Genomic DNA, 13,479 nt, shown 5'->3' on the forward strand with positions numbered 1-13,479 from the left:
TAGTAATATTCGGGCGAACTAACATTCTGTTCGGATGATACAATCAAAATATAAACAATTTGTTCTGATAGAACCATTTTAAATAAACAACATAGTGTATTGTGTTGTGAGTGCATCTGGATTGTGTTATTCAAACGAGACGATAAGAACAATTTAAAAAAATATATGTATGGTGTAATGAACGATCTCATAAATTTTTTTGTTTATATGAGTCTAACCCCACGACACAAACCATTTTACCTCCCCGTAGTTAAAATTGAAGAACTATTTTTTGCACCCTACTTTTATACACGACTTGGAATTGATATTAACCCAACTACCAATATTGGATAAAACTTAAGTAAATTGACCCAATGCAATTAAAATAGAGGAACGCTCGTCCCACCCTATAGGGTGCACCCCACGTCTCTAAAAATTTACAAATATTTTTATTGGTGTCTAGAGATGCATATTTGGACACACCTAATATCACAACTGCCATCATAATTCGGCCCAACACCCCATTTTGCCAAAATATGGTACGAAGATGCACCTCCATAAATTTGCTAGAGTGAATCCGAAGATGCATCTTGGCAAAACCTCCTTAATTCATTTTAAGCTACTAGAAGCGTGCTTATTGCACATAACAGGTGATATTTCATAGATGTATCTTCAGAAACCCTCTAAATGTTTTCTATGCAACAACATTTTCCTAACTTTGACATTTTTTTAGGCTAATTTACATTTTAGGTCATTTTATGCTTCTCCTCCGCCTGTTCTGCTAGGAATTCCGTGCCTCGGCAATAGTGTCTTCTACGAGGGCCAACTGGGGACTACATTCTTCAAAAAGTCCAACCTCTATGCCTGATCTCGCCGTATCCATAATACACCAACATACTCGCAACACATCTTATGTGTGGTCATTCCTAGCCTCCTATACCTCCTGATTAGATGACCTAGGTGGTCTTCTAGGAGCGTATGGTGTCATTATAGGATGTGATACCCTATAACCATGTGATGTAGTTGTCTGTATAAGTCTATTGTACAAGAGCTAGTGCCTTGTGATAGTCCTCTGGTACCAAACGAATCTCGAGATCCTCAAGTATGACATCAAGATCTATGCAACATACGATGGGAGGAGCTGACCCTGAGTGATGTTTTCCAATAACTGGAAAATACCCAAACTAATGCATCACTCGCTCAGGAAGATACACATTCATTAGACCTGGCCCATAAGCCATCCATCTAGTGTATAATGAAATGACATTTAGTTGATGTGTATGGTGGTGACCACCGTATGGGCAGAAGGCAATGTCATATGTTACATGAAGGTCAATATACACCTGGAAGGACTCGATCGCCTGATTCCCTATTTACGGGAAAAAGGCGGCAGCACAAGGCAAATCCTCAGTGTAGTCAAGCACATGTTTCCACTCGAAAATGCGAGGAATGTGAGAGATGATCTATCCCTGGAAATGGTTCAGATAAAATATTAATAACAAGTGTAACAAAAGAGTTATGAACATATTAGTAATAGTAAATTATTGTAAGCAGGGTGCAACTTCTTTTCAACTGCGTTGTCTTCTAAAAACAACCTTCGCCCAGTTTCGAGTACAAATAGACTAAATTAAGTTTTAGTGACTTTGCTACAAATGAAGAAGGATGAGGGAATGGTCTTTCGCGGGTATTTAATTATACGCGTTCGAAGACGCATCTCTGTAAAATCCCTAAATTTTGAATTAAGGGTTTTTTACGGCGATGCGTCTTCAAACTCACCCTGATATGAAGATGCATCCTCGGACTGCATTTTAGCAAAATAAGGGCGGCTCACCAATTTGAGTTGAAGAGTATAAAAAGAGTATGTTCTGAGATGAATCTCCGAATTTTAGAGGCAATTGAAACACCTTTAAGGCTATGTTTGAATATCATAAAATGAACGGTGTGGAATGAAATGAAGTATAATGGAGTAGAGCGGAACAAAGATATCATTTTATTGTTTGGAAATTTTAGAACGAAACAAAACAAGTTATTCATTCCATCCAAATCAAAGGGAAAGGAATATAGAGGTAAATGATGGAATTGAATGAAATTTATACCACTCTATTCCACTTTACTCCATCCGTTTTTAAATAATTCTATTCCATCTTATTCCCTTCTATCCGATTTCATAAAAACAAACAAAGCCTAAGGGTGAGAAAAACAATCCCCTTAAAATAAGATACACATAAGTCAATGAATTATTACTAATTTTTAAGCTGGAATGTGGATCCATGAAAAAAAAATACTAAACAGTAAAGCAATGTAGAGATACAGGTGTTTGGTTGAAAATCGAGCGATCCAAGAAGGAACTCGTTGGTACCATAACACGCAAACTCAATAAATATATCTGAGATTCAATCAGAACTCATTACTCAACCGACGACGTGAAATCAGGTCTTCGAAAAAAATAATCACTTTTTGGACACCTGATTTCATTTCCTTCTTTATTTTTACAATCCCAACTTAAAACGCAACAATTTCATCATTCATTATTCATTCTAACACAACACAGGTAGAGAGCGGAAGAAAATGGGTTGCTCTTTCTCCGGTTTAAATGCATTATACGACTCCGTGAACGGAGGTGGCGACGTTTGGATCAACGAGAATCGCTTCCGCATCTTGCGTCAGCTCGGAGAAGGAGGCTTCGCTTACGTTTACCTCGTCAAGGAAACTCCCAACGACTCTCCCGCCGGTGGCCTCGCCAATAAACTCAAAGACTCCTCTCATCTCTCCGGTTCGATTCCGTTTCATCGTTTCATAATCACTTTTTTTATTTAATTCGTTAAATCAGTGATGTTAAGGTGTATATCGAAGCTTGATCTATGTGATTCGTTTGCATTTTTGTTACTCGATCTGCGATTTCATTGAATTTTAGCATAGTTTCAGTTTTGGTTCTCCGATCTGATGAAGTTGATTGTTGATTTTGATTATCTGATGTAGTTTAAAATTTTCAATTCAACTGTACGTTTTTATTACTTTAGTCAAACTTAGAATTGCGATTGCGACTGAGATTAATTGTGATGGTTTCCACCATGAAATCGAGCAGTAATTAATACATCGACTGTACTGTGATACTATCTCTTATTTGTAGATGATGGATCTTATGCTATGAAAAAGGTCCTCATTCAGAACAACGAGCAGTTGGAGTTGGTCAGGGAGGAGATACGCGTCTCGTCGCTGTTTAGTCATCCGAATCTCCTGCCGCTTCTTGATCATGCAATCATTTCTGTTAAGGTGAAGTAATGATTGCAATCAACGCTTACTCATTTAGCTCAACGTGTTTTTGTGATTTTATGTTGAGATAGAATATGTTGCTTTTGTTGGCAGCCTACTGCGGAGACGTCTTGGAGCCATGAAGCATACTTGTTATTTCCGGTTCATTTGGATGGAACATTGCTAGATAATGCCAAAACAATGAAAGCCAAGAAGGAGCACTATTCTACCTCAGATGTTCTTCAAATATTTCAGCAGGTAAGAAGCACTGTATTTTCATTATGCATTTTAATTATAATAACTTTTTTCATCAAGGGAAGGGGACCAGAGTCCTGAAGTATCACCCTTGTAGCTCAACATTTATTATATCTTGTTTAGCACATATTATAGCCATTCTTGGTTGTTGCATGCACATTTGTATCATGCTAGCAATTCATGAGACATGGTGTAATGACTCTCACAACTAGTAGAAAATAGATCACTGTGTATTAAAAAATATCAACTAATTCAACTCCCAGTGTATTTGTTAAGGAGGACTAGTGATCAATTACAGTTGCATTGAAATAAAAAGAATAAAGGATAGAATGATCTAAGCTCTATTGAGGGAAGAAGGAAGAAATCAGATAGAGGAATCTATCATCAATCAATGCTTGCCTTCTAATTCAATTCTATTCCTTTCTTATACTCACTTTAAAGCTGAATGTTAGTTATCCTTGCCCTTTTACTTCTCTTTGCTCCCTGTATTTGTGGAGCCTCTCTAACTCATTTTGGCTCATTGTCATTACCATATTGCGCCGACTCACCCTACAGCTGGAACCTTCATTACACATGGGTTAATGTTGCCTTGAGAATGATAGTGTAAAACAAAAATAGATTTCTCTGGCCTGCTTATTTCATCTATTAGTTTCTATTTTCTTGTTGAGGTATAAGTTCTAGTGACAGAAATTGTTTTATTATAAGATCCTTTTAACCCCTCAAAATCAACTCAACAGCTCTGTGCAGGACTAAAGCACATGCACAATTTAGATCCTCCATATGCACACAATGATGTCAAACCCGGTAATGTTCTCATAACACACAGAAAAGGACAGCCACCACTTGCCATACTGATGGATTTTGGCAGTGCTCGCCCCGCAAGGAAGAAGATTAGCTCCCGATCAGAGGCACTCCAGTTGCAGGTGATTCTTTCTTCCTGTTTTTTTAGTGTTCTTTCTAAATAAAAAATATATACTGCTTTAATGGTTTAGAACTTCCACTTCTTGCAGAACTGGTTTCTGTGACAGAGCTCATAAATGTCTTGTGATTCTTTTACTCCATTTGTATTATTTGAAATTGTATTGCCTGGTGTGATAGGTGCATAGGCATCATCAGGCTGGTAATGGATTTTTGGATTTCTTATTGTACATTAGCTAGTCCTTCATTCCATTTGAAACTAAATTTCTTTGCTTATGTAATAGATTTTGGATTACTTTCTGTACATTAACTGGTCCTTTATTCCATTTAAAACTAAATTCCTTTGCATAGGCTTTTTAAAACTAAATTTCTTTGCAAAGGATTTTATTTTGGCAATGCAAGGTCTTCTATCAGTTTTTCTATTTATAGTAGGTTTTAGAAATATGAAAAAGAAAAGCTTCTTTTCAGTCATCTAGCTTGGATTTTCTGACTCGATGTTTGCTACTTGCCTTCCTATGCAGGAATGGGCATCTGAACATGTCTCTGCTCCTTTCCGAGCCCCTGAGCTGTGGGATTGTCCAAGCCACACCGATATAGATGAGAGGACTGACGTTTGGTCACTAGGATGCACATTATATGCAATAATGTGAGGATTAATCCTTCTTATGTGATTATGTTAATTTGATGTTTACATTTTTTAACAACTGGGCCTTAATAAAACATAATGACCATATTTTGATCCTCATATATGCAATGCATTTGATCTGAACCCTTAGGCTCTGTTTCTGGATCTCAGAGCCCCTCCCCTCTTAACTCGTAAACAGAGTCTTAGTGTAACCTTTAAAAGAAGGGGGGTGTTGGAAAAGAAAAACATACGGATGCTCATGCTATTGGGTCACTTTACATAGGTTATTGCTCATTGTCAATATGAAATAAAATTGAATAGCTATGCATAGAATTTTGGCTGTGTAGTCTTGACTTTTGAGGGTTGTTCCCTAGGCATTATCATTTGATATGACATTAAACAGAAACCCAATAGTTAAAGTGTGTCTTTTATTTACACTAACAAGTGGGCTGATTTATATGTACCCTTTTAAGTATAGCAAAATCAACAAAGTACTTCCTCTGTACCATCAAATGAGACTTGTCTGATTTTTTTACTTGGTGTTTTAAATATATGTTGGCAGTTTTAGTACTCATATTAACTATTATTCATGTTGCTTAAATTTTCAGGTATGGGGTATCTCCATTTGAATATGCACTTGGGGAGTCTGGTGGAAGTCTACAATTGGCTATTATAAATGCTCAGGTCAAATGGCCAACTGGACATAAACCTTCGTATCCAGAAGCTTTTCATCAGTTTGTGTCATGGATGCTTCAGCCCCAAGCTGCTATGAGGCCCCGGATAGATGATATCGTTATCCATGTTGATAAGTTGATTGCAAAGTTCTCTCAATGAGTCTCACTATAGAGAACAGTGTGGCATTATCACATATGGAAGTCGTTTAAAAAACTCATGTGCAACTGTGCATTTACCGTCCAGTTATATATCGATGGATCTAAACGCAGTAACAGTTCATCGCCCCACAGAGTTAAGAGTATCTGTATCTTTTTCAGTTTTGGTGTTAGTCTAGATAGTCAGGCCTTGGGTTTATTAAAAGAATTGTTTGTCATTTTCACATAATTTTATCTCTTGTAATTTATGAAATGGCCAGTCTCCTGTGTCTTCCTCCGAATTCATGATCATAAATAAGACATAATTATTTATTCAATGTTCTTTGTTATCTTGATCACGTAGCAGCATTGTATTTTATCAGCATTACTGCCTAATCATAGATCCTCGTGTTGGTAACATAGTGCATAATAAGTTCATTTCTCATTGTTAAGGAATTAATAATACAAGTGGATCCCTCTATAGGTATTAGTGTTCAGCATTACTGCAGTTCTCATTGTTAAGGAATTAATATTACAAGTGGATCCCTCTATAGGTATTAGTGTTCAGCATTACTCCAATGATGAACACTAATACCGATTGGCCACTTTAATTCCCTTTGAATCTTTCTCTGGTGCAAAACCAGAATGATTTCAAATGCCATTAAAAAAATGCAAATACCAACAATAGTAATTTTGGAATTTGTTTAGTCCCTGTTTGGACTAAAAACGTAAATACCAACAAAACATATGAACATGCAAAAGTAAAAGATGGAAGGGAAGGGAAAGGAAAATGAAAACAAACGTGAATAGAAACAAAATACAAAACACAAAATGTCAAATATGGAAGGAAAAGGAAAATACTTAAAGAGGGCCCACCTACAAGAACCACCACCTTACGAACAGTAATAAGAAAAACAGTTTGTTTCAGTTTTTTTAATTGATATTTTTATGATTTAAATATTTTTATTGAAAAATTTCAAAAAGAAATTTTAAAAAAAGTTTTAAAAAAAATTGATTTAAATAGCTTCTCATAAAAAGTAATTTTATGGATTTCATCTCTATATCATAATTTTTTTAGACATTAAAATTTGAGATATTAAAATTGTATATTTTTATAAAAAAAAATCAATTTTGAATATATGTTTTTTAAAAAATTATTTGATTTTTGCTATATTAATTTTTTAATATAATATTTAAATAATTTGATGTCAATTTTTTTAAAATTTATAAAATGAACTAATTAAAATAAATAAAATAATTTTTTAATCTATAACAAATGCAAAATACAAACTCTGCAACTACCAAACAAATTGATATCAAGAGCACCAGTTCGATCGAAGCTTCCATCAAAGGGAAGTAAGAGAAGGTGTGCATGTTGAAAAAATATTGTATGGATTAAAATAAACACCTAGAGTATGAAATAAGAGATTTGAAAGCTTTCTCATCAAGTTATGATTCAACAAATGCAGACCAGAACATGGATCTAGAGTATGAAATAAGAGATTTGAAAACTTTCTCATCAAGTTATGATTCAACAAATGCACACCAGAACATGGAGTGTATATGAAAGGTTCAAGTAAGGAGAACCAAATCATTTTATGTTTACATGTAGATGATCTATTGGTAGCAGGATCAAACGAAGCTGAAGCGACAAGATTCAAGGCCAACATGAATAATGAATTTGATATGTCAGATCTAGAGAACTAGACCTATTTCTTAGGAGTGGAATTTTTGAATACAAAATTAGGTGTTTTCTTGCACCAAATGAAATATGCAAAAGATATTGAAGAAATTCAAGATAAGCAATTTCAACCCTGTAAATACTTCCATGGAAATAGGTGCAAAGTTGAAGAAGAGGACACAAATGATGAATTTGTAGACGAAACCTTGTATAAGCTGATCATAGGCTCACCAAGATGTATATGCAACACGAGGCATAACATTTGCTATAGTGTTGACCTGGTAAACAAATTCATGGAGAAACCAAAATTATGCCATATACTTGAAACTAAAAGAATCTCCAGATACATTAAAGGCTCTGCAGATCATGGTATATTCATGACATATCATGAGAACACTTGAAGAGAAGCTAATGCTTATGGCTATTCGAATTATGATTGGGGAGGAGATCAATATGACAGGAAAAACACAATAAGTACTTGTTTATGATTGTAGCAACTCCAATTTCATAGAGCTCAGAGAATAAAGAAATATTGGCTCTATCATCTTGTGAGGTATAATATGTTGTAGCCTTTTATGCAGCTTGCCAAACATTGTGGAAGGAAATGTTGTTGGAAGGAGTTTAGTGAAGAAGTGAATATCAATATGCTAGTTGACAACAAATCAACAATTAATTTTCCTAATCATTTAATGAATTATGGAGAAAACATATAGAAATGAAGTATCATTTTCTAAGAGACCAAATTAACAATGATAGATTAAAGATTGAATATTGCAAGAATGAGTTACAACTTGCAGATATTCTGACTTATCTAACTAAGTCATTGAAGAAATCAAGGTTTGAAAATCTCAAAGGATCGATGATAATGAGAAGGTTAGTTGATCTTTGTTGAGAAGTATTAACTAACAATTTTTAAAATTCTATTAATCAATTACTTTTCCTTCTATATAAACTTGTAATTCATCTAGACCATTTTTTTTAAGCAAAGAAGGTATTATAAAAAAAGCACAAGAAGTGCTAACCAATGATTACAAAAAAGGAGAGTAAAGAAAAACTCCCCCAACCCCCTAACACCCATCATCTAATACATAAAATCGGATTGACACATCAATCACCCCAAAAGATGGATTCTACCCCATCTAGACCATTAATACCAAGTCTCTCCTTTACTAATTACATCTTGCACCTCTCTAAATTTCATCACTGTTTTCTTATGTCCATTAACTTGTGAATCAAGCAATCCCAACAATTTGAATTAAAAAGTAAACATTCGTTTACTTATTTTTTTTAAAGATTAAATAGTTTTGAAGATTTAGATTTTGATTATGCTGCTATGAGTATCTCAATATCATACCAGATACATTTAAAACACAAGGCTGGGTGTGTTGGCAAACCGAGGTAAAAGAAAATATTACTACTAAAAGAATAAAAAATATATCCTAATTAGAATATGGTATTATTAGGTGTTACATTTTTGGTTCCCCAATCATTTCTTTGGGATTTTATGTTAATTTTAAGGATTAACTTGTCATTTGGTTGCCAATTTCATAAACTAATAAAAATAATAATATAGAATAGTAACAATTACGGTTCCCTCAACCCTTTACTAGTGCTATGCTTTAAGATCTTGTATCCCCTTGAGCCATATGAAATGGTCAAAACATTTTTTTTAATAAAACTCAAATCAACGTCTCTTGGATTCGTTGTAACGCCAAAATCACATCATCCAATTTTCTTTACTTCTACATTCACGTTAGAAAAACATACAAAGTCGTTTGAGAAGTTTGTGAGAACAAGTTTATAAATAAAGTAACATTTCATATATTTAAAAATTAACTACTATATAGCCTTTGAAGAACATCAAAAAAATCTTTGAACCTTGTTTCTTAAAATTAAACAAATACTAACAAAGATGCATAACTACCTATAAGAATACAATCAAACTCTATCAATTTTTAAGAACAAGAGAAAAATCTAAGGAACTTCTAACTATATATTTATATGAATCAGGGAGCAGTTGGTCATGGCTCGTATCAATGGACTTGGAATTCCTCAGTTTCATTCCTCTACGGCGGTCTTGCACCCATTTTTATTGTTATCGGCATAGCATTGCTCACGGTAGCTTGTTCGCGGTGTCTTAGGCCTGAAATGGATCATTTGCCGAATACAACTAGTGATTCGAACAAGTCAAGAGGCGAAACGAGTAATGAAATTGATCGTGAACCTAACGTTCTGGTAATCGTGGCGGGTGAAAATCACCCTACTCATTTGGCATTGCCTAGTAGTCACTCGTAAACATTATTTGTAACAATATAACTATGTTACTCACAGTGATTGTTTCTTTTCATATATTGATTTGTTTATGTTTGTATAAAAATAGGAGCATGTTGATTGCATGTATATCTAGATGTATATATTATATATGTTGCAGTTCCAAACCACTAATTTAGATTTCATCAACTTATTGAAATGTTCTCTTTTGTTTCCTAAGATTTTTTGGAGAATATTGAAAGTTAATTTCTTGCAACAACTTATTCATAGTTGTTCCAAGAAATACTCTTCCTCTAGACATAGATCATTTTGGACAAACACACATCAGTGTGTTTGTTCCTCTTCTTCCTTTATCTTGTGCTTGTGCTCTTGTTAATTGTATGATTGCTCTACATGAATGATTAATATTATTGCTTGAAGCTTTTTAGTTGATGGTTGCCATTATTTTTCTCCTCTATTGCTCTTTTTGGTTTGACAAGGTTTTGAATCCCCAATAAGTGGCACCCATAGTGAGCTAATAGGACCAGATCTTTCAAGTGACTACAATGAGTATTAAATGAGACATCAAAAGTTTTTTTTTTTTTTTTTGTATAGACAATGACTTTGGGCTATGGATGATGAAGATACAAGCAATTTTAATTTAAAAATAGTGTATATGCTTTGAAAGGCGGGACATTGATGTCGGCAAGTCTAACACAAGCAAAGAAGACCTATAGAATGGATAAGGAATTTTTTTAGCATAATGTCCAAAGTTATAATTAAACAATAAATTATTCTATTATTATCCATACATATGGGAGTCTTTAAGCTTCTGGGTGAAAGAGAATATGATCATTGGTCTCCAATGCTCTTAAGGAAGTCAAAAACTGCAAAGTCAATACCAAGATCGAGTTTGTTGTTGTATAAGCGGGTTAAATACCTTTATTCATGTGAAGGGTTTCGAATGGGTAGGATTAAGATTTTGAATAACCAAATTAACACTCGAGAGATCTTTACTAGAGGAGAATGATAACTCTAATAAACCCTTTTCAACTGTCGTGACTACTCATCTTCCAAGAGTTTTTTGCATAATCTAAAGTTTGCCCCATATTTCCTCAACCTCATAGTTTTTGTGTCGTTTGACCAAAACACTTGTATGTATAGGTTGTTATGACACATTTCAAGGCCTTTAAGATATTCATCCTTAAGGATAATAATAAAAAATTTATCTCTCATGACACAAATTTTATGCGGTCATTTGATCGGGGTATCACAAATGTTTCTATTTAAGGGCTTATGTGAAAGACTTGGATTTTTTTAAATTGTGCAATCATTTAACTGCGACATCATAAATGTTTCTATTTAGGGCTTATGTGAAAGACTTGGATTTTTTAATAGAAAATTGTTAATAATTACACCCTTGCAAAGACTTGAACCTTGGACATTCGACTCCTTTAAAATTTTATTTCAATTACTTAATGTCAGTTGAACTACCTCTCCCACCTTAAAAAAGACTGGGATGTCAATATCTATTTGACGAGATTGGCTCCCACCCTAAAAAAAGACTTGGATGTCAATATATCTGACGAGATTGATTTGTTTTTTTTATTACAAATAGGGTATGGTTAGAGTTTCAACGCAGATTGAATGGCAATATGGCTAAGGAAAAACCATAATGTGGATTCATGTGCTTGCGAGTACAATTGTCTGTAATCGTTGCGATGATCTTGGTGGTTTTTATCGATCTATATGCTTCCAAGTACATATATCTGCAAATGTTCTATCAAGATCAAAATGTCCTTGTGAGATCATGATGTAAAGCCAAAAGCAACACCTAAGGTCAAGTGACGTTTGGTGAAATCTTTGATAAAATATTGTCAAGCAACCTCTAATGATAGTGTACATTAAAGAATCTATATCAAGCCTCATCAACATAAAGTCAAGTTCCATATGAAGTTTTAAATCTATGATGAATCAAGCAAATGAACTTGAAGCTTCATAATTGTGAAAGAGGTGAAGTGTGAAAACTTGTGTGATTATATGTTTGAGTGGTCATTGTATTTAAAAGGTATAAGAGTAACTCTTAAATTACTAAGTCAACACACACCCACGCACACACTCACATAGTTTTAAACCTCTCTTTTGTTATAACATCTTAACATCTCTTTAAAACCTATCAAAACATGTGTTGGATTGATTAAGAATTATTTCAAATCAATTGGGAAGTTTTTAAACTGCCTAGTCAATTAGGGACATGTTCTAATCGATTAGAGCAAGGAAAATTTGTTCCTAATCAATTAGAAACACTTCTTATTAATTAAAATATATAGCATGCCTAGTCAATTAGGGACATGTTCTAATCGACTAGAGCAAGGAAAATTTGTTCCTAATCAATTAGAAACACTTCTTATTAATTAAAATATATAGCAGTTAAGGGTTTTCTTTGCTGGATTAGGGTTGTTGCCTATTAGAATGCCTAAATCAATTAAATGATCATTTAATCGATTAAATAATTTAATTTGACTTATGGATTATTTCCTTTTCTACTCTTTTCATCTCCTTTTTTATATTCTTTCACTAAAGTTATCTTAGTGTCTTGTGAGTGAAAAATACAAGTGATGATTCTTTTGTGTTGGCGTTTGACTTAAGTGGTTTTCTCTAAGTGTGATTCTCTTGATAAATATTCTTATTAGGCCTGTTCAAAAAATCCACAGAACTGTACTGAACCACAGAACCGAACTGAACTGTTGTTAAATAACCATACTGTTTTCTATGGTTTAAGAACTGAACCATAGTTTATCAAGCAGTTCAATAACTGAACCAAACTGTTAACCGAACCAAAGTATACCAAACCAAACCACTGTAAACCAACCATATTTATGACATAGTATTACTTGATTATTTTAGAACTTTAGTTCATGAATATTTTCTCAAAATTAACTTTTTAATATTAAATTTTATTTTAAATATTAAAATTTTTTTTTACAAATTAAATTTTTAAAAATAATAATATTTAATATTAAATTTTTTATATGAGTGATAAGTTTAGGAGAAAATATACTGGACGCAAAGAAGTTCATTTTTCATGTGAATATGATTGTCACTTCACTTCTCTTGCATTTGTTGAAATTATCTATCATGAAGAAATCATCCTCTTTTGTTTAAGAAAACCTCACAACAGCACTGTTCGTTTGTTTTATAAGTGGGCTCTTTTGAAAAATTAATTTACATGAATAGTATTACGTTATATATGTGATTTTAATTTCAAATCAATTTAAATGTAAATACTATACATTATATAAGTGATAAAAATATTTATAAAAGTAGTTTTAAAAGTCTAAAATGATTTTTTATTAAAAATTAAAAAAAAAATGTAATAGGTTCTATTCACCATAACAAGTGGTTCTCTTAAAAAATGGTTATTAATAGTTTGGTACGGTTCAGAATTAAGAACCGGTATACCGAACCAATTATTTGGTTCAGTTCGGTTCTGAACAAATTTAAACGGTTTAGTTCGGTTCTTACCATTCTTTGTTATGGTTCGGTTCAGTATAGTATGGTTCTCTTAGTGAACCATACCATGAACAACCCTAATTCTTATTTTGTTCTTCAGGTTAGTCTGGCAAAAATCTCTCTTTGGCTCCAAAGATCAGCCAGACAAAAAATTCTATTAGGTTTGTGAATTTATCCTGTTAAAAGTTCCGCTTGGT

At 33.4% G+C, this 13,479-nt stretch overlaps 2 protein-coding genes across 2 annotated transcripts; both read left to right on the plus strand.

Annotated features, from left to right (window-relative positions):
• Positions 1–2,286: 2,286 nt before the first annotated feature.
• LOC131634475 (uncharacterized) lies at positions 2,287–6,112 on the plus strand. The gene is made up of 6 exons (XM_058905150.1): positions 2,287–2,752; positions 3,110–3,252; positions 3,346–3,489; positions 4,224–4,409; positions 4,926–5,050; positions 5,638–6,112. The coding sequence occupies exons 1-6, from the start codon at positions 2,548–2,550 to the stop codon at positions 5,861–5,863; spliced, it is 1,029 nt and encodes a 342-aa protein (XP_058761133.1). The 5' UTR covers positions 2,287–2,547; the 3' UTR covers positions 5,864–6,112.
• A 3,408-nt stretch (positions 6,113–9,520) lies between these two features.
• Positions 9,521–9,814, plus strand: LOC131616307 (protein GLUTAMINE DUMPER 5-like). Its single transcript, XM_058887640.1, has one exon. It carries the CDS (start codon positions 9,521–9,523, stop codon positions 9,812–9,814), a length of 294 nt encoding a protein of 97 aa, XP_058743623.1.
• The last annotated feature ends 3,665 nt before the right edge of the window (positions 9,815–13,479 follow it).

Source organism: Vicia villosa, linkage group LG1 (genome assembly GCF_029867415.1).
Source record: "Vicia villosa cultivar HV-30 ecotype Madison, WI linkage group LG1, Vvil1.0, whole genome shotgun sequence".
In the NCBI taxonomy this organism is placed as follows: Eukaryota; Viridiplantae; Streptophyta; class Magnoliopsida; order Fabales; family Fabaceae; genus Vicia; species Vicia villosa.

What these genes read in the sequence shown, in the direction of transcription:
- LOC131634475 (XM_058905150.1), top strand. Translation starts at nt 2,548, where the DNA reads ATGGGTTGCTCTTTCTCCGGTTTAAATGCATTATACGACTCCGTGAAC. An exon ending in AGACTCCTCTCATCTCTCCG is followed by an intron (nt 2,753 to 3,109) that starts GTTCGATTCCGT and finishes TCTTATTTGTAG; the next exon opens with ATGATGGATCTTATGCTATG. An exon ending in CAGAGGCACTCCAGTTGCAG is followed by an intron (nt 4,410 to 4,925) that starts GTGATTCTTTCT and finishes CTTCCTATGCAG; the next exon opens with GAATGGGCATCTGAACATGT.
- LOC131616307 (XM_058887640.1), top strand. Translation starts at nt 9,521, where the DNA reads ATGAATCAGGGAGCAGTTGGTCATGGCTCGTATCAATGGACTTGGAAT.